This window comes from Tetrao urogallus (assembly GCF_951394365.1).
Source record: "Tetrao urogallus genome assembly, chromosome: 24".
Taxonomy (NCBI): Eukaryota; Metazoa; Chordata; class Aves; order Galliformes; family Phasianidae; genus Tetrao; species Tetrao urogallus.
Window position 1 is genome coordinate 1,667,560 of NC_136837.1, and position 26,741 is coordinate 1,694,300.

Genomic DNA, 26,741 nt, shown 5'->3' on the forward strand with positions numbered 1-26,741 from the left:
CCCTGCCCGGAGCCGGCCTCACAGCTGAGGCGGCCACGCCGGGCCGCCATAACAAGCAGCAGTGCCGCAACCAACCACCTGTGTCATCTCCTCTCTGGGCGGGGCGGGGGCGGATCCGGGCGGTGCGCGCAGGCGCAATGCGAAGCGCCGCTCGGTCTGAGGGTGGGCGCATGCGCGGTAGTCGCGCGCATCATGGCGGGACCGGGGTTGGTGGCGGGAGACGTGGTGGTGGACGCGCTGCCCTACTTCGATCAGGGCTACGAGGCGCCGGGCGTGCGCGAGGCGGTGAGTGCGGGCCGGGCCGGGCCGGGCCGAGGCGGTGCGGTGCGGTGCTGCGCGGCGCTGCGCGGCGCTGCGCGGCGCTGCGCGGCCCGTTCCCGCCTGACGCCCCTGTGCGTTAGGCTGCGGCTCTTGTGGAGGAGGAGACGCGGCGCTACCGGCCCACGAAGAACTACCTCAGCTACCTGCCGGCACACGACTGCAGCGCCTTCGAGGTGAGCCGCCTCGCCCCGTCCCGTCGCGCCGTCCCCCCGCCCGCCCCTCACCGCCCTCTCCCCGCAGACCGAGATCATGCGGAACGAGTTCGAGCGCCTGGCGGCCCGGCAGCCCCTGGAGCTGCTCAGCATGAAGAGGTGAGGGGTAGGCTGGGGAGGAATGCGGCGCGGAGCTCCGGGCGGGATCCGAACGGCGCTGCGTTTCAGATACGAACTGCCGGCTCCCTCCTCCGGGCAGAAGAACGACATCACGGCGTGGCAGGAATGCGTTAACAACTCCATGGCGCAACTGGAGCACCAGGCTGTGCGCATCGAGAACCTGGAGCTGATGTCCCAGCACGGCTGCAATGCTTGGAAGGTGTACAATGAGTAAGGCTGAGGCTGGAATGACAGCCCGTGAAATGGGGGTGTGGTGGTTGAAGGTAGAAACGCTGTCCTGCTGATCCTCTTCACCAGAACTCACTGTTGAAATGGCTAAAAAACATGTGAGAGTGTAGCTGCAAGAAGCAGCGGGGCTGTTGCAGATAGGGAGAGTCAGCTTAACTTTAAAGAAAAGTGAAAAGAATGCAAACCATACCTTTGTGAGAAGGCCTAGGGGCTTTCAACTTAAGAGAAGGGCTCTGGGTGGAGGATCTGGAGGTGCTGGAACAGCTGCCCAGAGAGGCTGTGGATGCCCCATTCCTGGAGGTGTTCAAGGCCAGGTTGCATGGAGCCCTGGGCAGCCTGGTCTGGTATTAAATGGGGAGGTTGGTGACCCTGCATGTGGCAGGGGGGTTGGAGCTTCATGATCCTTAAGGTCCCTTCCAACCCTGGCCATTCTGTGATTCATTCTGTGATCTGCTGGCTTACATACTTTGTCAGATAGAGAACTGTTTGTGCGCAGGCACTGTTACAGAGTGGGGAAAAAATGCTGGTTACAGGTGAGCTTAGTGTGTAAAGCAGAAGATTGGCAGTAAGGTGATGAGATATTTCAATACTGTTCTAGTGGAAGTAGTGTGAGCTTACAGTAACAGTCTTGAAAATAAAAAATCACCACCAACTATCAGATGTGGCTTTATAACACTGTGTGTCAGCAAGGGTTGAATGTAGTGATTATTAAAGGTGTCTGTCTTAAAGCTGCATATGTTGTAATGCTATCAAGTTGCCATAACCTTATAACTTTCAGGAGTGCAGGGCACAGACTGTGCTGAGAACAAGCTTGCTGCTTGCCCTTAGTGGATGGTTGCATGCTGAACTCTTCTGGAATAGTTACATGGGAGGTTGGTTAAATGGGTCTAACCTAGTAACTGTATGTTTTTCTCGTGCTTTGCTTCCATTCTGCTATTAGACATCTGGTTCATATGATAGAACAAGCCCAGAAGGAGCTTCAGAAGTTGCGGTGAGTGGTTTTTCATAGCCTCATACTGAAGTTGGAAGGAATATAGAAACTCCCCACCCCCTCAGCTCTGAAAGAGCGGTGTTTATGCTGCTGTAGTGATCCAAGGAAAGAGGATTCACCTTCCACTCCCTCCTTCCCTGTTGCATTTACGATGTCTATTCCACTCAAAGTCTGTGGTTGTTTTTCTTTGTTGTTTTTGTCTGAACCTCTGCTTTGAGCAGAATGAATCGTGGTAGAGACCTCCCTCAAATGCAGTCATGTTTCCTTTTCACTGCTGATACCATTTTATTTAGCATGCAGTTGGCTCAGCTTGCCTGATATTAGGTTTTGTTTTCAAGTGAATGCTTTAGCAAGTTTACTAAATTACTGAGGGATGGAGGTGTTTTGTTGAAATGATGTTTTTAATCTTCTGTTGGGATTCTGAATGTTGTATTACTACTTTGTGGTGGTTGGATGCTGCTGCACCAGTGCTTCCTGGTGGGTACTTCCAGGACAGAGAATTTCAAGCAGCAGATTTAAACATTCTTGAATAAATGAGACAAAGAAGAAAAAAAAATCATAGGTCTCTGTTTGTTTTATTTTTTTTCCTCAGGAAGAGCATTCAGGATCTGAACTGGCAACGAAAGAACATGCAGCTCACAGCTGGAGCTAAGCTACGAGAAATGGAATCCACGTGAGTAGCTGGAATTTTTGGTACACCTTCCAGGAGTGTCTCTTTTATAGAATTCCCTTATGGAGAACATCATCAGTTTTTCTGTACTACCATAGCAGATCATCATATGGCTGCTGTTGATTTGCAGTGTTTTAGAGGGTGCATAGTTCAGCTCTGTGTAATGGTCACTGTGAATGGGTGACCCAGTGAGTGACAGCAGCTTGAACTTCTCGTGTGGATTGTTTCTTAATCTCTTTATCTAAATATTGGAGATTGGTGTTTTTTAGCCCCTTTTTCCTTACAACATTTCATTTCCTGGATTATATGTTGAAGTTTAACTGCTGAAAAGATCTTTTTCTAACTGTGGTTGTTCAGATTACTCCTGGTGTCAGCTGTGTCACATACTGAGACAGGTGCTGGTTGTTTGTGTCCTTGTGCTTTGCCACAACTTGCTGTCCCACTCTTTTGATTTTGAATCAGAGGATTGTTGTAAGCCCTGGTAACACCTGACAGCTTTCTTAAAATTGTTCCCTTCCAGGTGGGTGTCTCTTGTCAGTAAGAACTACGAGATTGAACGAACAATTGTGCAGCTAGAAAATGAGATTTCCCAAATCAAACAACAGCACGGGGAAGCGAACAAGGAGAACATCCAGCAGGACTTCTGACAGCTGCTCCGTGTTTTTGCATTTCCTACTGTGCTGTAATAAGCTTTGCTTTGCCCAATAAAGGCTGGTCCTCTCACCACGTGGTTGATGCGTATTAACGACAGTTCAGCGCCGTGCCGGGACCTGGCTGCGACCTCCGCGCGCGTGGGGGCGCCGTCGGCGGCGGCCAATCGCGATTCACGCCGGAGAGCTCGTAGAGGCGTGCGCGGCGCTCTAGCCGGCGGCGCGTCACGTGACATCGCGTCTCGTCTGTCCGCGCACCGCTTCGCACCGGGCGGCCACGCCTGCGCGAGCCCCGGACCCGCCCTCCCGCTGGGGAGCGCGCACGGCGCGTTGTGACGCTGTGCGTGCGCGGAGCGGGGAGTCGGGTTCAAAGGAGGAAACATGGCGGAAAACAAAGGAGGCGGCGGCGGCGGGGAGGGGGCTGCCGAGGCCGGGCCGGGCGGCGGCGGCGCTTTGGAGCCCGCGGCCGCGTCCCCCTCGGGCGCGGCGCCGCCCGCACCCTCCGCGGCGCCTCCCGAGGAACGGGAGAGCCCGGGCGCGGCGGCGGCGGCGGCGGAGCGCGGTGTCGGGGAGGCCGAGGCCGAGGCGGGGCCCGGGGTGGTTCCGGGGCCGGGCCCCAGCCCGGTTCCCCCGCTGACGCCGGCGGTGCCGGGGCCTTTCTCGCTGCTGGACACCTGCGCCGTGTGCGCGCAGAGCCTGCAGAGCCGGCGCGAGGCTGAGCCTAAACTGCTGCCCTGCCTGCACTCCTTCTGCCGCCGCTGTTTGCCCGAGCCCGAGCGGCAGCTCAGCGTGCCCGTGCCCGGCGGCGCCAACGGCGACGTGCAGCAAGGTGAGCGGGGCGGCGGGCGCGATCCCGGGGCTGTTGTGTGCCGCCTTCCGAAGCCCGGCCGGCGGGGGCTGCGCGCGTGACCGCCGGCGTTGCGGTGCCGCGATCCTCCGGAATCTCCCGGCTCTCGGCTGCGCTCTCGCGTCGCGCTTCCACGTGAGAGCTGGAACTTCGAAGTCGATCTGCTCGTTCGGGGAACGGCGCTGCGAATCGCGCCGTGCTTTTTGTTTTGGCTTTCAGGGATGCTGCGTTAGAGGCGCGGCTCTGAGAGGTGCTGAGCTGCTCGGTTCTACAAATAATGCCTTCTCGGCGGTGCTACCGGGTGCCCCAGGGTGCGGCCTGGGGTGCATCGTTGGGAGCGCGGCGCTCAGGCGGGTGGCACCTGGTTACCTTCTGTGCTATGGAAGGAGATTGAACCGCAGCCTTGGGTGGTTCCTCAGGTCTGAGCCCGGTCCCGTGGCCGGCAGGACTCTGTTTGGCCACTCGTCTAATTTTGGGAAGGACTCTGGGTTGCGTAGCAATGTGTTGTCAGATGGTTCCGCAAGGAATAACTCAGCTGTGGTGGTTCTGCTGGCTGTGCTGACTGCAAGCAGTTCAGCTGGGATGTAGATCCAAGAAGGTCCATCACTTCCTCAAGCACGAGGCTCCCAACACAGTTTATAAACGCACTAACTGAAGCACTCGGTTGATCTTGGGATCTCCCTTGCTAAATTCCAAGCTCTGTGTTTTACATGGTGTGTGCTGAAAGATATTGTGAAGTTAAGCTCGTTGTAGCAGTAATTAGCAACATTGTCTGAATATATCTGCTGGGGTACAGGTGTAGTGAAACCACAGAGTTTCTCTTCTGAGTTACTGATAACCTGGAATCTCAATTCTTGTCACCCACATTGTCAGAGTGCTTGATGGTGTGCTTTGGTGAGATAAGAATTCATCCCCTGATCAGGACCTCACAGATGTCACGAGTGAGGTGCGTGTGTAGGATCCCCGCTGATGGAGCTGTGTGTTCCATCTGTAATCAGTCTGTTGGTCTGCACGACCAAGCGTGTTAGTGCAACAGGTCACTAAAGAGCAAAACATTGACTGTCTAGAACTGCAGAGGTGCAGTTTTGTGGACAGCCCTCTCTGCACGTTATGAATGCAATCAGTTGAACAGCACACGAAATGTTTACCAGCAAATCAGGTGAAAAGAGGCATTCTCAATGTAGAGAGGGCACCCTCTTGCTTAGCCTCATAGGTTCACCCCCTCTTGGCATAGATGGATAGTCACGAATCCCACTTCCACATTTGTATTATCCTTAACTGTGAGCAGATGTTTCTTCATGAAGGAATTATTGGAAAATAATATACGTAGCTGTTCTTGAAGTGGGTTATGTGCAACTGAAGGCCGTCTCTGTGCTGCACTATTCTACATGCATCCATGTTTTCCTGCTATTTTTCTGTGTGCCTGTGACTACATAAGAGAATCACAAACACTATGGAAAATTACTGGTTATTTTGATAGTTTCCTGGTTGTTTTCTTAATCAGTTTCAGGTTTTTATCCTTAAGTGTTGTCAGTACTTAAAATCATAAATATGTGTATTTATTGGCTAATAACTGAAAGCTGCTTGAGCGTGGGTCAGATACACACAGAGCAGTTCTCTGACAGCACTGTGCTGCTGTTCTGGTGGGTTGAACAGTAGGAATGCTTGGAAGCAGGAGCTGCTGGTGGTCTGCATCAACATCTACTCTGCCCTGTTGTCATTCCCTTGAGATGCTGCTAATGAAGACAGAAGGTTTCAGTTCCTAAAAGTTTAGAAACAGTGACCAAACATAAAAGCAGTCATCCAGAGTTGTGGCTTTATATATTTAAAATATGTATGTTAGGTATTTAGCACGTAAACTAATATCTCGTACTCTTTCTAATTACTTTTAGGACATTGGTTTGTGCACTTTATTTGGTGGATGGGTGATTTCTCAATGCCTGATGTTTCATCTGTCCAACTGTACCCTTTCTTTTAGGTTGAATAGAAGCCTACAAGAAAATGCACTGTTGTGATTTTTTTTTTTAATCACAGTATTAAAAAACGTTTATTTTTAAGTTAGAGACTTCAGAATGTTAAAGGGGCTGTAGGGCAGCTTTCTCACCCACCCAGAGCTGCTGCAGAGTGGTTACTATGAGGTGTCACTGCTTTGCTGAGGTTGTTGTTTATACTCTCTTAACATTATGTCAGTAGAGAGAACGTGTGGTTCTCCCAATCCCTTGTGAATGTCCCAACCTAGCCAGCCTTCATTAGGCTGGAAGCTTGAAAAAGAGCTGCAAGTTGCTTTCAGAAATGCCAAAGAAACAGAAAATTAGTCAGTGTATATGGATGTGTAATTCAAGGAAAAATACATTTAATGCTGAGTGCTTCAATTCATAGTAATTTATTATTTTGAGATGCTGAATTCAAATCCCATTCCCAGGGTTTGTGTATTTAGAAACACTGTATTAAATTACATCTTAAATTATGCAGTAACTATTTTTAATCAGCTTTGGAAGGGAGGGGAGATAAAAATGATATTACAGCCACACAAACGTGACGTATCACTTAAAGTGAGCTTGACAGTAACTGTTTTCACTAAGGAAAGTTTATAACTATTGCATCTTCAGAAACACGTGTTGGAGCACTTAAATTCCCAATGGATGTGAGTGCTTTGCACGTGCAGTCACTGCCATGGATGCTTTCATGCCCTGAACATGGCAGGCGTTCATTGCTCTGCAGGCTGCTACGTGCCAAGGGTGAGCATGGAAGGGAAGTTTGAGTTGCTGGATTGCACAAGTGCTTGCCAGTATTTCCTGAGCTGTGAAGCATCGTTATGGCAATGCAAACATCTAAAAGGATTTTGAACTTACTCACGATTAACTTCGTGCTTCTGTTTTGGAAACCAGTCTGACGTGTGTCAGCCCAAACCAACCTGTCTTTAAGAACAGGTGTCTGAAATGGGGTTCTCTCCAACAGCAGTGAGGGGTGAGGAAGGTGGATTGCTCCTGGATGATTTGGTGGAGTTTGGAGCTGGTTCTAATTGAGGTTGTAAACATCAACAGAAAAAATGTAAGCAGTTTCTTTGCAATCAGCGTCCTCAAGGAGGATGGCAGCTGCTGAGGCCACAGGTGTCACGCTGGGCCCTGTGCTCAGTGCAGGCCTGGCTGGAAAGGGCAGCTTCCCTGTTAGCTGAGGGCTGTAATATTCTGTTTGTTGTTCAGTTGCATTGCGATTTGCTGCAGGATGAAGTTGCAGACGTTGTTCTGATTTTGCTTTTTCTCCTCAGTTCACTCCAGCCGTACCCTTCCTGACTTACTTTCATGTCTGTTTTACCTTGGGCTGCTTTGTTTCTCCTCCTGTTGCAGACCTGGGGAAACTCCCTCTGTCCTGGTGGCATGGCAGGCAGGAGTGGCTCACCGTGCTTGAAGGAGGCAAGGGCAGCTAATCACCAGTGTGATTTATCTCCTTGAAATAGATCTGGTGTTCTTTTTGAGTATCCACAGAGAGCTCAGTGTCGTCCAATTGCATTTACTTTTCAAAGTCTTTCTGGTATACAGATGTACAAAAACTCTCAGATCGTTTGAAAGCACCTTCTTGAAAAATATATTCACAACAAAAATACGTAGGAACTTAAGACTGGATGGCATTTCTGGGACGAAAGCATTAAGTGCCTTTGGAGTGGTGAACAGGTGCTTAAATCTGTGCAGGTTGCTCCTAGAACATCCTTGAGAGTCAGTTTGGTTCGTGCAGTGACTTCTCTGCGGTTGAGCTGAGGGTTTAGAACTGTAAGTTAGCAAGTACAGAAGAAAACAAAGTGGGCTTTTTGGAGAACGCTGGGGAAGGAATTAATGTACATGTTACCTCTTGTTAAAACTGTGTGTGTGTACTTCTGTGAGTATGTCTTTAAGTGAGTGGTGTGCTGCTGACAGGCAGGTGCAGTTGGCCTGAGAGGACTTGTTAGTAGAAACTTGGAAGCGTTTTTGGTACTTGGTATGAGTTCTGCTTTCTGTGTAGAACATTCCTTGAAAAAAAACATCCTGAAACCTTCAGGTAAGTCGTGATGTTACATCTGCCTCCCCAACCCGATGGAAATGGGCTGTGTTAGAACATTGCCTCTGTTGTAGGTGGGAGAATATCATCATGCTTTGGTACTCAGACATTCTCTCGAGCATCACTTGAAGGGCTTTCTATTCTTTAGCTTGGCTGAAAGAGTGCAGTGGGTGTGTTGGTGACTGCTGAAATGAGCGGTCTGAGAGTTTTGTGTTTGTTTTCCCTATAACTAAGAAACATCTTGTGTTTTTCAGTTGGGGTAATCAGATGTCCGATATGCCGCCAAGAATGCAGGCAGATAGATCTGGTGGATAACTACTTTGTGAAAGACACATCGGAAACACCGAGCAGCTCTGATGAGAAATCAGAACAGGTACGGTGCTTTTCTGCTTGCCAGAATTCCTGTGCTGTTTGTTTTCCTGTGTATGTTAACGATTCCCAGGAAAGTGATGACAGCTGACCTTTCTTCCCTTTGCAGGTGTGCACAAGCTGTGAAGACAACGCTAGTGCTGTGGGATTTTGTGTAGAATGTGGGGAATGGTTGTGCAAGACTTGCATAGAAGCTCATCAGCGAGTAAAATTTACTAAAGATCATATGATCAGAAAAAAAGAGGATGTATCTTCAGGTGAGTGTTTGGATATCGTTTAGTCCTGCCTGTAGGAGTCGTATTTTCTCTTTGGCCCATGTGAATATAGAGGGGGAAGATTATTTGGGTACCAACCAGCTCTTCAGCTTTCTCCAAAGACTTGGGGAAAATCTATGAAATGCTATCATTGCAAAATTGGTAGCTTTAAAAATAGAGGAAAAATTAAATTTTAAACTGAAATGGCTTATTTACTAATACTTTGTACTGTTTGATGTTCTGTGTAGTAAGTGTCCTAAGCACAGAAGAAGCAGAATAAGACTGTCATCTTTGGAAAGAGTTTAGATCAGTTCTTAGTGATCCTTTTAATTAACGGAATAACTAAGTGGAGGGGTTGGAATCTGGGAAGCACTGACAGCATGGTAGTTATATCCACTGGCCAAGGAAATGAGATCATATTTTGTTGTACTTGGTTATAATGAGCAGTTATAGTTCACCCAGTAGAAAAGTATATACAGATAAGCTTACAGTCATACTCAGTATAATATTGCAGTTGCATTGATGTTGCTGAGTCAATTGGAATTTGAGTTCATTCTTAGGTTTTATCTCCTGGTTAGCAAAAATTAATGTGCATAGGGAATGTACAGTTGAAGCATGCAACTTCATTAGGGAAAGTTAATTCCTCAGCTGTCATTTGATGGTGTCATTTGCATTCTATGGAAGTAATGGGGAAAATATTCCCAGAGCAGGTAAATATAACTCTCCCTGTGTTGAGGGGATAGGTTCAAATTTGCTGTTTCTCCATCTAAAATTAGTTAAGATCTTCATGATTGTTCTGTTGTGCCACTGCAGAGTCGTAATACTGCACTGCTTTCTGCCATTGTTTTTGGCAAAATCTTAGTAGTAGTTAAAAATTGTTACTGTTGAGCTTATGTCCTGTGGACAACAATCTTGTTTTGCTTGTTGTATCAAGTAAACTTTTAAGGTTATTTAAATTTAAATGTCTTAATCCTAGTAAGCAATAACCAATTAATGTTGAGTCAAATGAGAGAACTCTGCAAAGAATTACTAATGTTTTTCCTTAGGACTGCTGTATTGTGGCCATCTGGCTGATAATCTAACCCCTGTACACTTCAGTAACCTGAGTGTGGGTGTGCCCCAAAGTGACTGTTCCAGTAAGGTTCTTTATGAAGATGGAATCTGATAGCAAGTCCATATGGCAGGAATGTAGCCTGCATTTGGCACACAGTTTTCCTTAGTAACTCTATTGGTCGTGAGGATTGGCCATTCATTATTTGCTCAGAGATTTTTCCTTTCTTGCTTTCTAGGCTATGCAATATCCTCAGAGACCCTGAGCATTCAGTTAGCGTCAGCTTTTGATTCATGAGCTCTCTTTCTTTACCATAACTTGCATGTTGTAACAATCTTCAAACATTTTTGGGACTACAATGCGTTTACTTGTTTTAAACCTTACCTGCTGTGCCTTCCAGAAGCTCCTTTTCTCTGTGCCAAGCTCAAAAAAGCTTTACAGCACCGTGCAGCGCTTTCTTAATAACTTCAGAAATGTTTTCAACAGTATTGATGTGTTTAATTGGAAAAGTCCCCTGCTTCAGTTAGGACTTATGTAATTTTATGACCCATAATAATGTTTGCTCTGCATTTGCCACTTCAGTTGCTTATGACTTAATGAGCTTTGTAAAGATTTTGAAGTGATAATTTAGAAGATCTATGGGTATCTGACAGTATAAAAGTTTGAGAAGTTCAGTCTATCCTGTAAAGTGTCAGAGGTGACTCTGCGTGGAATTTCATCTGTTGACATGGGTATGAAATCCAAGCGTGTATACCAACAGTCTTTGCAGGTAGCAGTGTCTTTGGAGTAGTTTTGATGGGGAGAGAAATTCCTCTTTCATTTTGAATACAAGAAAAGTGGGGACAGCTGCAGAACACTGGCACTGCAATTATTTCAATAAGAATGTATCCATAATTACTTCAGGGTGAGAACAGATCTGTAGTTGTCTTTGAATTCTTGGTTCATACTTACTTAGTGTGGAAGTTGGTAGTTTTGCACTTCAGATTGTCTTAAATCTATTTTAAAATGCAAAAATGGTTTATTTTTAAAAACAGAGGCCGTGGGAGCATCTGGTCAACGTCCTGTTTTCTGTCCTGTCCACAAACAAGAGCAGTTAAAACTTTTCTGTGAAACATGTGACAGGCTGACATGCAGAGACTGTCAGTTACTGGAACACAAAGAACACAGGTACAAATATTACCATGTCTTACCTCCTGTGGTGCTCTGTCTCAGGGGAAGAAGTACTATTGATTTCAAACAGTTGAGTCTGAACTGCTGTGTTATCTCTCCATCAGACATAATTCCTCACAAAGGAGAGCATGCGTGTAGTGCTGAAAACTTCAGGTGATCAATTAACTGAGCTGTGTGATTGACTGGGCTCAGAACAATGTCCTCTGGGTGGTTTGGTGTGGTGAAGCTGTTACCCAGCCTGGTGGTTATCAGTGCTGTCACTATTTGCATGACACACAGAAAACACTTAAATAGGAAGTGCTGCAGCCCTGAACACCTGGAAGCAAAAATGGTTTGAGGACAAACAGATGAGGCAGTTTTTGAAAGCATGGATTTTGTTACAAGGTGGTCTCTGTTCAGGGTGAATTTTCTAAAGGCAAGGTATCGATTTCACATCATCACTGAATGTGGGGGGGAAAAACAGAAAAATATGGCCTTAGTTGATTCAAAATCGCATCATTTTCATGATGGGTGTTGTCTCAGAGCTCACTTTTCTCTCAGCTGCTAGAAAAAAGTTTGACCCTCTTTAGGAGATGTTCAATGCAGCTTGGTCATGTAGTTGCTCATAGGTTTGAAAAAGCACTTTGCAGTGTTATAATAGAGAATCTGGGGATAAAAATACTCGTTCATCAGCAAGTTGGTCTGCCAGTAACGCTTCTCTATGAAGGTGCTTAACAGCATGAATTTAGATTGTTTGTTTCTTTTTCCAGAGCAGTAATTAGTGTCATAGATTGCTAGAGCAGCCTGGAGAACTTTCACTTTTTAAACTACCACTCCTAGAATATTAACCTTGTATTCCTGCTGCGTTCTTTCATAGGCTTGAGCATAAATATTCTGAAAAGCACTCTTCTCAAGAAAGTCTTTATTTTCTTTTCATTCCTGTTTGTGCTCGATGCTAACAGATTAACAGTTCATAAATGGTTGGCTATTGTTTAATGAAAGAATATAACTATTACTGCATTTTCCTCATCTAGTGTTCACAAAATCATTTGTTAGACTCTGAATGGTGTCACTTAGCTGGGTTTTCCATAGGCTGCTGTCTTGTGAAATGATGCAGTGCATTGTCTCCCTGTGTAGTTGAAACTGAGGCACTCGTACAGATACAGTCCCTCTGGACATCGACAGAGAATTTTATTTGTAAATTAAACTGTGTATGTATGTGTGTGTATGTGTATATATATGTATATAAAAACCCATTTATTTCTGTATTTTTATCATACCTGTCATATTTTATCAAAATTTTGATGGTTACTGTAGCTTTACATCCAAACTGGGGATCCTTATTGGTCCTTGTTAACTGAGATCTTCTTTTGTATGTTGAAAAGGTATCAGTTTCTAGAAGAAGCTTTCCAGAACCAGAAGGGTGCAATTGAGAACCTGTTGGCCAAACTTCTTGAAAAGAAGAACTATGTCAATTTTGCAGCTACACAAGTTCAAAACAGGTAAATACCACAAAATGATTAATTGTTATGATTGCCTCCTTAATGAACAAAGGGGTTGGAAGGATACTGTCATGTTAGTTGATCCTGTATCTTTAGTTGTATTGAACTTTAAAACATTTGGAAAGTTTTCTTTTCTAAACTGGTGTGCTTCTATAAGAAGTTGTTATATGAAATTTCAAAGGTGTTATCTTTTATGATGGCAGCTTTGATTAGAACTGGAGATTTACATTGACTACAGGTTTTTTTTGGGGGGGGGGGAGATCAAGTGAAACCCCTCTCACGGTTTCTGTTAAGTTCAGCTCTAGGTGACACAAGTTTTGGCTCTAATCAAGTCCTTAATATGTATTTGTTGTATATGGGAGTTTTGTTGCTGTTCCTGAACTGTGAAGCAAAGCTTGAGTTGGAGGTGAATAGGAAGTTGACCTTTTTATTGTTATTATCCAAGCAAAACTTAGTGTATTTTATCTGAAAGGAAGACAAGCTTTTCTTTTGGTAGTTCAGCCTATAAATTCTAGGGATAGCTTAAGACCAAGGTTATCTTTTTTGCATTAATATTTGTGATCATCAGACGTGGGAACCACCTTACTGACAAAGGAGCAAATACATGCTATCAGAGTCCTTGTGTGAATGTGGAGACAGTGAGGGCATGTGATTGCTCCAAGCTTTTCATGCACTTAATTGCTCTTGGGAGCTCTTTCAGGAGACCCAGAATGGCTAAGAAGGTGGACAAGTTGTGGATTTGGTGCATGCTTGAAGGAGATACAGAAACCCAGATATGTGGGAAAGAAATAAACTGAAAGCTCAAGAGATGTTACACAATTCTGTGATAAGGATTCAAGGCCAGTAACAGTGCATGGGAATTGTTATTGTTTTTTGCCTGTGGCAAAGTTTCTGGTTTCACTGAAAACGCAGTGAATTTCTGCAGAGTGTGTTTGGGTTCTGTAAAGGCTGTGATTAACTGCTGAGCCCAGTGGATCATGCAAGTGAGGTTTACTTTCACATGTTGTTCAGTTACGTTGTCAAAGTGTGGGGCACGAGGTCCATCAGTAAAAGCTACAGGGGAAAGGCATTACAATAATATTGGTAATGATAGCAAGGGGCTTCAAAATGGCATTGTATGTGGTCTAGAAGGGTAAAACAGCATAGATGGAATAACTTCTGGAATTATTGCTACATGCCAAAGCAAGGATGTTTTGTCTGCTGTCTCAATGAAGGGTTAGTGATTTATTTTTTTTCTAATTTAGTTTTGATTTTGAATAGGAAATAGGTTGTGCTATCATAAAAAGGTATGCTTGTCCAAGGAGCTGAAGGGTATTAGACACCAGCAATGACCATCACCAGAGAGAAAAGCATTGGTTTTTTTGTGGTCATATCAGGATGAATGGCATTACAAGTTGTGATTCCTGATGTAGCAGTGAAAAAGCCCTTTCAAAAGGGACACTTGAAATCTTTACACTCAGACTGGCTCATGGCAGGGGGCTGTGCCTTCTACAGGCAAAGGAAAGAATCCCAGTGCAGCACTGTGTTGTTGTCAGGGTTAAATTCTGTATACAGAACTCAGCATAATTTGCTTGACTTTTATTTAAACTGAGGAAGAAGTACAGTAATGGACATGATGAAGAGTTGTGAGGTGTACAGACTAAAAGGCCATAGTAGTAAAGTGCAGGAGATGAATGTAGACCGACTTCAGGCAAATAATTAGTGAAAGGAATTCTTAGTTATTGTTTACAGGTATGTAATGACAGTTTTGTTTACAAACTTTCTTGGGGTGGAAGGGTCCATTTCAAGTTCAGGAATGACATCCTTTCTGGTTAGTATACAGTAGCACAACAATTTTAAGGCATCATGCACAAATTTTTCATAGTGAGAGAAGCATAATATGGACATATGTATTTGTGTTGATGCACACATGGAGTTTGCATGTGTATAAATATATGAAGTAGATAAATGGCAAAGACTGTTCAGTTATTTCAAGTCAAACACACACTGGCCATTTGAGATGACATATAGGTCTTATTGTTTAATTTTTTTCCCCAAACTGAATTTTTAAATGGCTTCTTCCAGTTGATTAACAGCTATTTCTGATTGAAATTAAGCATGCTGTCAGTTTTGCACGTATTAGAACTTTTTCCACGTTGAAATTGCTCCTTTACCTTGCAAGGGTGGGAAGTTGAATTTAGAGGCAAAATAGAAAGTGTCTGCCTGACATTACATTTCTCTTCTTTTTTTTTTAGGATAAAAGAAGTAAATGAAACTAACAAACGAGTAGAACAGGAAATCAAAGTGGCTATATTCACCCTCATCAATGAAATCAATAAAAAGGGCAAATCTCTCCTACAGCACCTTGAGGTACAGTTAAGGGGGAAAATAAGTGTTGGTTCACTGTTTCCAATCTCCCATCCAGAACTCACATTCTGTGTTTGAAAACAGTTTGTTTGGTGTGACTGCAGGTCATGGAAGGCTCAGCATTGCAGAAGTGGGGCTGCAGAGTTTATCTGCCATATTCAGGAGGTATTTAGAGGCAGTTTCTGGTTGGGATAGGAAGCTGGTTGCAGAGTGCCTGGCCACCCGTGGCTGTCACTTCCTGCTGCTGGGGTTCCACTCAGTACAGAGCTGGCTGTTTTGTTGGCAACTTATCTGGATCACTCCTCACATCCCTGTCATGCTGATGTGAGAGGCAGTATGAGAAAGAGGGAACTGGTCTGGTTTCAGTAGTTGAGATTTCGCTGTGATAAAACAGGAACGAAGCTCTTATCTGAGCCATTTTCCCTGCACTTTGAAACATGTGGAAAGACTGATAGTCTGCAGTAATAAAGAATTGTTCCTTGTGGTTTTAGTTTATATAGGCATTAGTATAAGCTTCTTATCTTGCTACAGTTTTTTGTTACGAGAACTCTGATAGCAGTTTATATTTGCCTGTTAAATCTGAAGTCTCCATTGTAATAAAGGTTTTTATTTCTTCACAGAATGTAACGAAGGAAAGACAGATGAAGTTAATACAACAGCAAAATGACATCACTGGTCTTTCTCGACAAGTGAAGCATGTGATGAACTTTACTAATTGGGCTATTGCAAGTGGCAGCAGTACTGCTTTGCTGTACAGTAAACGGCTGGTAAGGAAACATCTTCCCACTTGTCTGTGCAGTACAGAGAAAGTTTACTTAAAAGAACTTCCTAAATATTTTGTAGCTTCTCTAGATTATATCTAAGGAGGAAAAACTGACTTACCTGCACTCCTTTTAAGGAACAAAACAAAACAGCCACTAGTATCACAATGGGCTACGTTTTCCAACTTGTAGAACAAATTTCATTTGTAAATTAAGGACATAACAGTTTTGTTGTAGGAGTGGGGTAGAGCTCTGTAAAGGCAACTCAGTGTTTCACTTGGGTCATGTAGAAATTAAGTAGCAGTACTGCCATAACACTTTGGGTTCAGTAAAACATTTGTTGTACAGTGGTTGATTTTGCCAGTGAACAGAATGCTTCCCATGCTATTAACCAGACATGCTAATTATAGCCCTTCGTAGTGATCCAGCAGTTTAAACTCAGTGGGCAAATGCATGCTTCTTAACATTCTCATTATTATGTTGTCGTGAACATTCTTGTTCTTGCTTTCCATTAGATAACATTCCAGTTACGACATATTTTGAAGGCACGTTGTGATCCTGTCCCAGCTGCCAACGGAGCAATTCGCTTTCATTGTGACCCCACGTTTTGGGCAAAGAACGTTGTCAATTTAGGTGAGAAAACTTGGAGTGTTTACTCTGTGATACTTGAACAACTGAGTGAGAGGATTGGAGATACCTAGAGACAATATGATCCGTATCGAGACAGAACTCAGCTTTGGCAGTGCTTTGTGTCATGCTAGCGTAACTTGCTGTTAAAGTCATGCAGTGATGGGATGCTATCCACTGTCTCCAGCATCTTTTCCCAGTGTTTGCTTCCTTACTTACAGAAATTTCATTCTCACTGTGTTATTTTTTTTTCCCCCTGTTATGACTTTTTAAATTTCTTGTCTTGCGTGTTTATGTTGAACATGAAGAACAGTTATGTCTGTTTTCTTGTCTTGGAAGCTTTGCAGTTACATTCTTTTAGTCTTTCCTCCTTTTTAGTTCTGTAATTTCTTGTTCTTCAGTTTTCTTTTTGCTTTTCTCATGTGTGGTTTCTGAAGGCCTAATGAGAAAATTTCAAACTTAAGTTGCTTTGCTACTGCCCCTGTGAGACATCAGTTAGACGCATCTGAATCATTTTTCACTTATTGGCCTTTGGATGATAACGGAAGTGAAACTGTTCACTAGTTCTCCTTTTGTTTTATTCTTCAGGTAACCTTGTTATTGAAAATAAGCCAGCTCCTAGTTACACTCCTAATGTAGTGGTTGGACAAGCTCCTCCAGGGACAAACCACATCAACAAAGCTCCAGGACAAATCAATCTAGCACAGCTTCGACTTCAGCACATGCAGCAACAGGTGTATGCACAAAAGCATCAGCAATTGCAGCAGATGAGGATGGGACAGCCATCTGGGTCAGTTCCCAGACAAACCAACCCTCAAGTCTTACAGCAGCAGGCAAGTGTCTTGTATGCTGTTATTTCACGTTTCACCATAACACTGAGACTTAAAAATGCCCTTTCAAAACAAAACGGTTTATAAACATGAAAATCTTTTGAAGTTTGACATGCTTTAAGTATGACAACTGTTGGCCTTTCTTGGTGTTATGTAACTCGTAAACCTACTTCTGTGGAAAGAAATCGGCTTCTTGTTTCCATGTTAAAAGCAAAAATTTTAAAAAACAAAAACCCTTGCAGCCTCCCAGGTTGATCAGCATGCAGACCATGCAGAGAGGTAACATGAACTGTGGGGCTTTCCAAGCACATCAGATGAGAATGGCTCAGAATGCTGCTCGTATACCAGGAATACCACGCCACAATGGACCACAATACTCCATGATGCAACCTCACCTTCAAAGACAAGTATATCCTGTGTACACGCTTCATTTGTGCCATCGTGCCAAACTTTCATTACAGTAGATGATACCTCCAGCTTTAAATGTGTTTATCTGTAACTTAATAACTCACAGCTACACATATTTATATGCTTTGTCATATTGCATACTGTACTGTGACATTTTTGCTACTGAATGTAAGAAAATTTAAAACATTAAAATTGAAAAGAATTTGCTTCTTTGTGTTACTAAAATGTACTGCATTTTAGTTCTGTGAAACAAAACATGGCAGTTTTTCACTCTCTAGTGACATTCAGTTTTGGGATTTATTAAGGAATAGTCAGGAATAGTGAAATTGAAAATGATGTGATTTAGAGGCTTTTAAAGAAACCACATTCTGAATTGTTTTTAAATTCAAACTTGAAGCACAGTGCTGAGCAACATATGGTGTTAAAAATAATTTCTATCATCAACACTAATGTGACTGGGAAACCAAAATGACTTGGAACAATTAGTGTTTGTACATAGATACATGAACTCTAGAGTCCTCTGGAGGAAGTCATTGCTTCAAGGAAATAACATCAGAATAATTTGTCAGAAATTCAGGACAAATCTGTACTGTATATTTAAGATCTGGTCACTTGTTTTTCCAAGTGAACATACATAGCAGTTGCTTTGCATTCAGTGCTGTCAGGTAACTGATAGGAATTTGATTTTATGTCCATCCCCCTCCATTACTAAATTTGTGTTGAGGACTGCCATACAGTGCACGTGTTGTGATTTTACATGCAGGCTGGCCATAGGATTTGTCTCTAATGCAGTCGTTGTCTCTTATCTTTTCCTACAGCATTCTAACCCTGGGCATGCGGGGCCTTTTCCAGTTGTTTCTGTGCACAACAACACTATTAATCCAACTAGTCCTACTACAGCAACAATGGCAAGTGCAAACCGTGGCCCAACCAGTCCGTCTGTTACAGCAATCGAACTCATTCCTTCCGTAACAAATCCAGAGAATTTACCTTCCCTGCCAGACATCCCACCCATCCAGGTCAGTGGAGAAGACCGAGCCATTATGCTTTCTTCATCTTATTTGGTTATCAGTGTTTGTGGAATGGTTTAATTATTTAAAGTTGAAGCATAATTGAAGTCTTTAGCCCTGGCTTTGGATGTACAGCTGTTTTTGACCATATGGGGCTGGTATACTTGGCCTGTGGCAATGCTGGGTGCTACAATAACTTAAACAGAGATTTATCTGGAGCTTTGGTTTTGGTGTCTGCCTGGAAATGCAGCGTGACCACTGCTGCCTGGATGGTCTGTCACTGTGCAGGAAGCAATCTGCTTAAAAACACATCTTAATTTCAAAGCATCTGCTGTAATACTAATAATTTTGTAATTTAATCTGAAAGAGTTGGGTTTGAGGGCCTTGTGTTTGTTTTTCTGATGAGGCTGCAGGTAATGTTTGCTACTAACATCAGAGTAACAAAAGGAAAGGCTCGCATCTCTGCATGTGATTGATTAGTGGTGCTGAAGCTCTGTTCAGGCAGAACAAAAAGCAGTTTAACTGATTATGACCAGCTGTACCCCATCAGAAGTTTTATATATCAAGTTAAAATAATTGATAGTGATTTCTAAAACATAAACACACAGCTTCTAGGTGCATTGAAAACACAGAATACTATAAAGATGCTGGGCTTTTTTAATATCTTTTTATATTTATATTCATATATAATTGCTGTTACAGATTTTGCTTTATGAAAGAAACCTATCCAGTTCTTTCAAGCTTAATTTTTCAGAGTTGCTTTTAGACATAAAAAATCACTTTGAATAAAATATGTTTCAGAGACATTGTTCAAAATTATGCTGTTGTTTGGTAGGTCATTTGTTTGTAGTTAAAGTAACAGGGTGTCTTTTCCCTTGTTCGTAGTTGTGTCTAAAATGCGTGTTAAAAAAGAATGAATGGCAGGAGGAGAATTCACATCATATTAAGGAAAAACAAGTTCATGATTTCTCTTAATATCTTAATTGTGGAATCACTCTTGCAGCATTAGTAATAAGCTAATTAATTAGTCTAACAGCACTTGTATGATTAACACACTGGACATCTGGGAATCAAGACAGTCTGGAATGGCCTAATGTTAATTGCACATCCTGACCATAGTGGAAGAACTCAGATAATCAGGGGCTTCTGAAAAATCTTACAGGAAGTTTTTAAGTAGGGGATTCTGTTTGGACAGAGTGATTTCTGTATGGAAAGTGTTGGCTGATGCCCAAACTCCTTGAAGAGATGGTGATCAATTCCAGTGAAGATGCTGATCACAGTGTAAAGATGCAGAAACTTAATTAGGCCTCTGATTCAAATTCTTGTTTTTGCCTTTCAGCTTGAGGATGCTGGTTCAAGTAATTTGGATAACCTTTTAAGCAGATATATCACAGGCAGCCATCTACCCCCACAACCCACAAGTACCATGAATCCTTCCCCAGGACCTTCAGCTCTATCTCCAGGGTCATCAGGTAAAGGCAATGGGTATTTCTATCAATTCCTGCCATGAAGAAAGTGATATTTTGTAAGATTAAAAATTGTTTTTTTCTCAGAAAAAAGTTCTTCTGGGAACTTAACTTTCCTTGAGAAATATTTATATGGTAACAAGCTGCCATCATATGAATGCAGCATTCCAGATATGCATACAGACTGATCTGTCTGTGCTATGTTTCTGTCTTATGTTACTGCAGCCCATTTTTGGTGGGTGTTGTTCAGTATGTTTGTACCAAGTCGATTTCTATACTGTTTCTTTTCAGGTTTATCCAACTCCCACACTCCTGTGAGGCCACCTAGTACCTCCAGCACAGGAAGCAGAGGAAGGTGAGTATGTGGCAGTAATGCTGCCATCAGACAGAGGAGTCAAAAAGTGAATTGCAAAAGGTCAATAGGGCTTTATTGTAACCGTGACCCAGTAACTGGGGAATGCTTACAGGAAGGAGATCTTTATTTAAAGCAATTCTCTGCTGGCTCGTATCTTGTAAATATTGTGACACGCTTTGCCTTGAAATCATTCAGGCACACTTCAATTTCTTTGTTCTAATGCATTTTCCTCTTATTTATGTGCCCATATCTTTCTAGCTGTGGCTCCTCAGGCAGAACTGCTGAGAAAACTAGTGTTAACTTCAAGTCTGACCAGGTAAAAGTCAAGCAAGAGCCGGGGACAGAGGAAGAGATATGCAGTTTCTCAGGAACAGTAAAGCAGGAGAAAACAGAGGATGGCAGAAGGAGTGCTTGCATGGTAAAGTTAGTTTGTGAAGCAGTATTTTATAGTATTCCTAGCAGCATGGTTAAGAATCCTGAAATCATAAAGCAGTGTTACTTTTAATCTTCATTATCCCTTTAACAGCCTCTGAAGACTGTGAGATATTTTGCTCACAAAATATGTCTTTTATATATGTATATATATAAATATAAAAAAATGTATATTATATATATATATATATATAAATATACTTCACAAATGTATCTTTGAACATTAAGTGTGGGCCAGCTCTAATGTTGAATTGTTTTTGTAGCACTGCTAAAGCTCTTAATTATTAGAGATTTGTGACATAAATACCAATAGGATGGCACTGGGAGTCGTGCAGTGACTTGCTGTCTTAGGTAAACATGAAATGATGGCAGATACTTCCCTTGCTGATTGGGACAGGACTTGACGTAGTGATGTGGCTGCAGACCATACCCAGTCCTTCAAAAGTTTTGTGTGTTGTGTTAGGTGGTTGCTTATTGGAAGTAGTTCAGTAGAAGAGTTACAACTTTATTTTGATTTGGCCTGCGTTTAGGACTTTATCTGTCAATACTAAGCTCCGACGGATGTAGCTTAGTCTGCATGTAAGATTTATTGGTTATCAAAACAAAATATGCCCAGCAAGTGTAGAGCGTTTGCTGCTTTTAATCCCTAATTAGTAAAAGCTGTGAGTAACCCATTGTTAGTAGGAGATCATGAGGATTTCATATGTGTGTATTCGTACCGAGACATCTTGCTGTCAATCAGAGCATAAATAAAAGTTTATCATTTAGCATGTTAGTAGAAATGAGTCTGTTCTTGGAAGGTTGGACTTAAGAAAAAGTAGGTTTCAGGTCTCGTGTCCACAGAATGATGTGCTGCTTACTTGGGCAGATGGTGTGTAGTACTTTTAAATGGTGGGTGATACATTGCAATGTAAGGGGAAAGATGCCCTTGTTAAACGACTCTTAGGTTTTCATGTGCTACTTTCATTTCAGCTTAGCAGTCCTGAGAGCAGCTTGACACCACCACTGTCCACTAACTTGCATCTGGAAAGTGAATTGGAAGCCTTAGGAAGTCTGGAAAATCACGTAAAAACTGAGCCAGGAGACTTGAGTGAAAGCTGCAAACAGTCTGGGCATGGCCTTCTCAATGGAAAATCCCCCATGCGGAGCCTAATGCACCGATCAGCTAGAACTGGAGGAGAAGGCAGTAATAAGGATGATGATCCGAATGAAGACTGGTGTGCTGTATGCCAAAACGGAGGAGATCTGTTATGTTGTGAAAAGTGCCCCAAAGTGTTTCACCTGACTTGTCATGTTCCAACACTCCTCAGCTTTCCGAGGTACCAGAACCAGAAACAGTGAATTGGTTCCTGACAGCATCTCTGTGGTCTCAGTCACGTGACAGATTTCAAGATGGTACCAAAAGGTTTTGGTACTCCTCAAGATCTGCCAGCTCTGCATGACTTTTTGTAGTAAAAAATTTGGCGTTTTAAAGGCATGCCTGGATGGTTTTCACATAACTGATGAATGTTTATTTGATGAAAGTATGATCTCTCAAAGTGTGAATCTGTTATGGAAAGTTCAATTTTAAGTCTTGATGAGGAAGTGGTTTTGAAGTATCTGAGCATAATTGGGAGAGGAACATGAGGGCAGGAAAAATGTCCCTGATGGGTATTTACCTTGAACGTTATGGGTTATCCCCTATCTTTACATATCCAAGTCTTTAATATTGTACAGTGTGACTTGTAAGAGCCAATGAAAAACTCTTTTGTGGTCAGCACTGATGAGCTTTTTTTTTTCTGTTCAGTGGAGACTGGATATGTACATTCTGCAGAGATCTAAGCAAACCAGAAGTAGAATATGATTGTGACAACTTGCAACACAGCAAGAAAGGGAAAACAGCACAAGGCCTGAGTCCTGTGGACCAAAGGGTATGTCTCAGATTTGTAGGAATCAGTTCCTTGGAAAAAAAGTGCTTTCTGATGTTACCTGTCCCTCGCTATTTCTCACTATATTTCTGCTTTGACTGCAGCAAATTAATTACAGTAACAGGTTTAACAAAGCAACAAATGATTAATAAGATTATCTTGCTTGTGAGCACATGTCCTGGTCTTAGTGACTTTTTGGAAGTTGTCCATTACACTGAAACTACAGTAATCCAGTAGCTAAAACTTCCATCTAAATGCATCCTGTAATGTACATGAATCTCTTTGTGTTTTAAGTAGGCTTTAAAAGTGATACAGCTTCCCTACAAATAGTTACGTGAGCCTGGCATGTTACGTTTATGCTGTGAGAGATGCTACAAACTGTTGCTCTGTTGTGAAAGGTATAATGACCTTGGCATAATTATTTTTAGCTTTATCAGTCAGCCTGTGCACAAAGTGTTATGGTATTATCAAATCAAATTCCTGCAAAGGAATTACGAGGAAAGGAAAGAAAAACATTTGAGCAGGGAAAGAAGAAAAGTCTGAACTGAGTCTGCAGTTACCTTTGGGCAAATACAATTGTAGTTGATTGGGTTTTTTTTATTTGACTTTCTATTAGTGTGCCTCCACATGTTTGATTTAGCCTTAGATATCTGGCTGGAAGAAGAAAGCAAAAGGGGAGTATATCCCTGCTATGTGAGCAGTAAGATGGTGTTCTACTCCTGCCCCCCCCTCCAATGCCCTCCTAAGGACCTTCACATTTTATAAATCTGTAGAGATCGTATTTCAATTTTCCAGTACAAAGTACAAACCCATTTAAAATTAGGAAATACAAACTTCTGGACCAAGGATAAATTAAAGATGTTAACATGAAGCTGTTTATTTCTTTGTAAGAAATGTGAACGTCTCCTGCTTTACCTGTATTGTCATGAGCTGAGCATTGAATTTCAGGAGCCAGTCCCAGCATCGGTGAGTTCCTTTTTTGAAATAGCTTATGATTTATTCTTATCATAGCATCTCTGTAAGGCTAGAGGTGAGTTTGGGATGGAACTAACTGCTTCTACTTGAAGCAGGTTGCCTTGATCAGTCTAAATCATTCAGAATTTCATGATTCTGAAGGATACAGAAGCTGATTCTGTAGCTTGTCTGTGCAAATGCTTTAGCCTCAGTCCTAAGCCCTGATATTTAAAGTTACTCTTGTTGACTTGAAGGAGGGCTTGTCGGGATACTCATTAAATTCAAAGTGTTACAAGAAACTTTAGAAGAACTTTAAAAAATTTTTTTATTAAACAGTCTTAAATGAAGGGATGAGAGAAACTATTTTGACTTTTCCATTTTCAGTTGTAAGGCTAACAAATGTATTGCAAAGTATTGCTGTTCTGTGACAGGTAGAGAAGTTTGGGAAGAAGTTGTTAGAAAGTTTGAGGAAAGGAACTTGTTCCCACTTCAGTGCACGTGCATACTATGTATGACAGTATCATCTGGCTGATACTTTGAGAAGCAAAGACATTCAGTGCTTCTGAGAGCTGCGTTGCCCTTGTAGTGACAAATCATTGTTTGTTCTTCACAGATACCAAACTACTACAAAATAATAAAGAAGCCAATGGATTTATCTACAGTGAAAAAGAAACTGCAAAAGAAGCATTCTCAGCATTACCAAACTCCCGAGGACTTTGTGGCTGATGTCAGGTTGATCTTCAAGAACTGTGAAAGGTTTAATGAAGTACGTTAACTTCCAATCTGTTTTCGTTTATTTATTTTTTCTAATTTATTTCAGTATGGTTCTGAAGCTTCTCCAAGTAGAAGCTGTGCTTCCAGTTGTAAAGTTCTTATTATGGAGCAGGTGCTGATTCATTAAATAATGAAAAATTATGCAATTACAGAACTAGCTCTTGTTTTCAGCTAGATGAGGAGATCTAAAGTCCTTAAAATGACTCAAACTGTACAGAGTGTTGTTCTTAAACTCAGGTCTTAACAGTAGAATTGTATCTATTGAGTAAACTGCTGAGAAAAAGTGCTTCTTTGACAGATACTGTACTGGTTTTTGTGTCAGATGCAGGCTGAATCCAGAACAGCAAATTGTTCATTATTCCTAGTGTCTATCCTTAGTGCTTTAACTCATGGGTAGATGGGCTATCATAAAAACTAGTGCTCAGGAGGTGACTTTGGTGTGGAGTTTATTGTGGAAATGTGACTGACTTTGCAGTGAAGCCATCTGATAGTGAAATATTTGCACCTTACGAGTGGGATGTGAATTGGAGAGATGCACCATAAGGGTGCTGTCATTAGTTGGAACAATGGAAAAAAGATTCTGAGTATCAAAACCATCTGTGGTGGTGTACTGCAACAGAGCAGTTGCTAAAAAAAAAGCCAGGCATTTCTGAGATAGACCACAAAAAGCCCTAGAAAGAAAGCATTGCCAAGAATGGCTTCTTTGTGATCCTAGAAATCCATCAAGTGGTTGATATTTCTTCTGTAAAATGCAAGTTTTGCAGTATTTGGGCAACATTTCTGGCTGTGTGAAGAGCTAAATTGAAGTACACAGATACATATTTAAAATCTTGACTGCTTCATGAGTGCACTAGTGAAAATCAAGTTGAAGTACTTCTTAGATTGTGATGCTGCACGCTGTAATTACAATCATTTGGGACTTTGACAGCCCGACTCCCTTGTGTCTCTATTAGGTGGAAGAAGTTGCAATTATGTGAACTTCTCATTCAAGGGAATTAATGGAGCATCTACTGTAGAGGAAAACATGCTACAGCTCTTAGGGGCAAGAGTAAAACCAAGGAGCAAGGACTGATGGATGTTTTTTTTAAAAAAAAGGTCTTTCAGACTTGTCTCTCTGTTTAAAATTCCAACTAATGGCAAAAGATGAGTCACATTAACTCTAATATTGAGCAGCACCAGGTCTAGTGCCTCTAAGCCATATTCTCTTAAAGAAAAATAAAGTGGAGTATGCTCCCAAGAAAGCAGTCTCATGGAACACTTAACTGTCATGATTGAACTGAGACTTTTCCATGATAGTGCATGAGTTTGTAATGAAGAAAGCAGTCATGAGTAGTGTGCAATTTGTAAAATGACTCGGAGCCATTTACTTGTAAAAAACTGTGTTTTGCCAAAGGTTTATTTACCCCATGTTGCCCTCTTAAGACTGTTTTAAACTTGCTTCCACTAAGTTTGAGAACTAAAGAGGTGTAATCCACAACAAACTGTTTTCCTGTTATGGCTGACTGTAGTCATCCAAGCCTATGCAATCTCATAACTTTAGGAAGGATTATAATTTCATTTTTTTTGACTCTGGTATCCTTTTTAGATGATGAAAGTTGTTCAAGTTTATGCAGAAACACAAGAGATTAATTTGAAGGTAAGCGTTTTAGACCATGCACACTTGGTGAAGGGATGTGCATTTCCAACAGGTGAATATTCCTGTCTTCTTTTGTTTACAGGCTGATTCAGAAGTAGCACAGGCAGGGAAGGCAGTTGCATTATACTTTGAAGATAAACTTACAGAGATCTACCCAGACAGGACCTTCCAGCCTTTGCCTGAATTTGAGCAGGAAGAGGATGATGGTGAAATAACTGAGGACTCCGATGAAGATTTTATACAGCCACGTAGGAAACGCCTAAAATCAGATGAGAGACCAGTGCATATAAAGTAATCTAATTATATGGACCTTAAATTTATTGTAAAAACTGTTATTTAAGTGTTCCTGGAATATTACCATGCCTATGGTGGCCGTCTTGAAGAAGCTGATAGCTTTTTAAACAGTATTAGAGTACAAAAAACACTTGTACAGAAAGGTATTCTCATCAGAAGGGGAAAAACTGTATTGTAAATTTTTGATGGATTTTTTTTTTTTTTCCCTTGGCTATTTTCTATTTCCTTTCTCTTCCTGATGGAGGGGACACAAACTCATCCTGGTCTCAGATAGAGGTGGATGAATGTTGAAGAGAAGCAGATTTGAAAAGAGATGTTCCATGTACAGATGAGAAGGCTTAGTAAAATGTTGTGCAGGACTGGACCAATACAGTTGCTTTGTGTTACTTTCATGCTGGACTATCATGTAAAACTGTAAGCAATTTTCCCCAGATCCCCTCTTTGTGTGAACTGAAATGCGTGTTGGGTCATTGCTTTCATCATCTCATTTAAATGCTGTTGTGAACAACTGATCTTCCGTGTTGATCCAGTTACCTAAATTTGAC

General features: G+C 42.2%; 2 protein-coding genes across 2 annotated transcripts; both read left to right on the top strand.

The window, feature by feature from the left end:
- Positions 1 to 192: 192 nt before the first annotated feature.
- On the top strand, positions 193 to 3,253 carry BCAS2 (BCAS2 pre-mRNA processing factor; the record flags this gene model as incomplete). Its single annotated transcript, XM_079546334.1, has 7 exons — positions 193 to 285; positions 402 to 494; positions 562 to 632; positions 702 to 863; positions 1,822 to 1,872; positions 2,465 to 2,545; positions 3,063 to 3,253. 7 exons carry the CDS (start codon positions 193 to 195, stop codon positions 3,187 to 3,189), a joined length of 678 nt encoding a protein of 225 aa, XP_079402460.1. The 3' UTR covers positions 3,190 to 3,253.
- A 320-nt stretch (positions 3,254 to 3,573) lies between these two features.
- Positions 3,574 to 26,197, top strand: TRIM33 (tripartite motif containing 33; the record flags this gene model as incomplete). Its single annotated transcript, XM_079546403.1, has 20 exons — positions 3,574 to 4,021; positions 8,326 to 8,444; positions 8,550 to 8,697; positions 10,780 to 10,912; positions 12,280 to 12,396; positions 14,631 to 14,745; positions 15,363 to 15,509; positions 16,019 to 16,136; positions 16,719 to 16,963; positions 17,203 to 17,367; positions 18,187 to 18,387; positions 19,718 to 19,850; positions 20,136 to 20,199; positions 20,458 to 20,617; positions 21,604 to 21,950; positions 22,418 to 22,541; positions 23,430 to 23,504; positions 24,106 to 24,258; positions 25,852 to 25,902; positions 25,985 to 26,197. 20 exons carry the CDS (start codon positions 3,574 to 3,576, stop codon positions 26,195 to 26,197), a joined length of 3,276 nt encoding a protein of 1,091 aa, XP_079402529.1.
- Between the last annotated feature and the right edge of the window lie 544 nt (positions 26,198 to 26,741).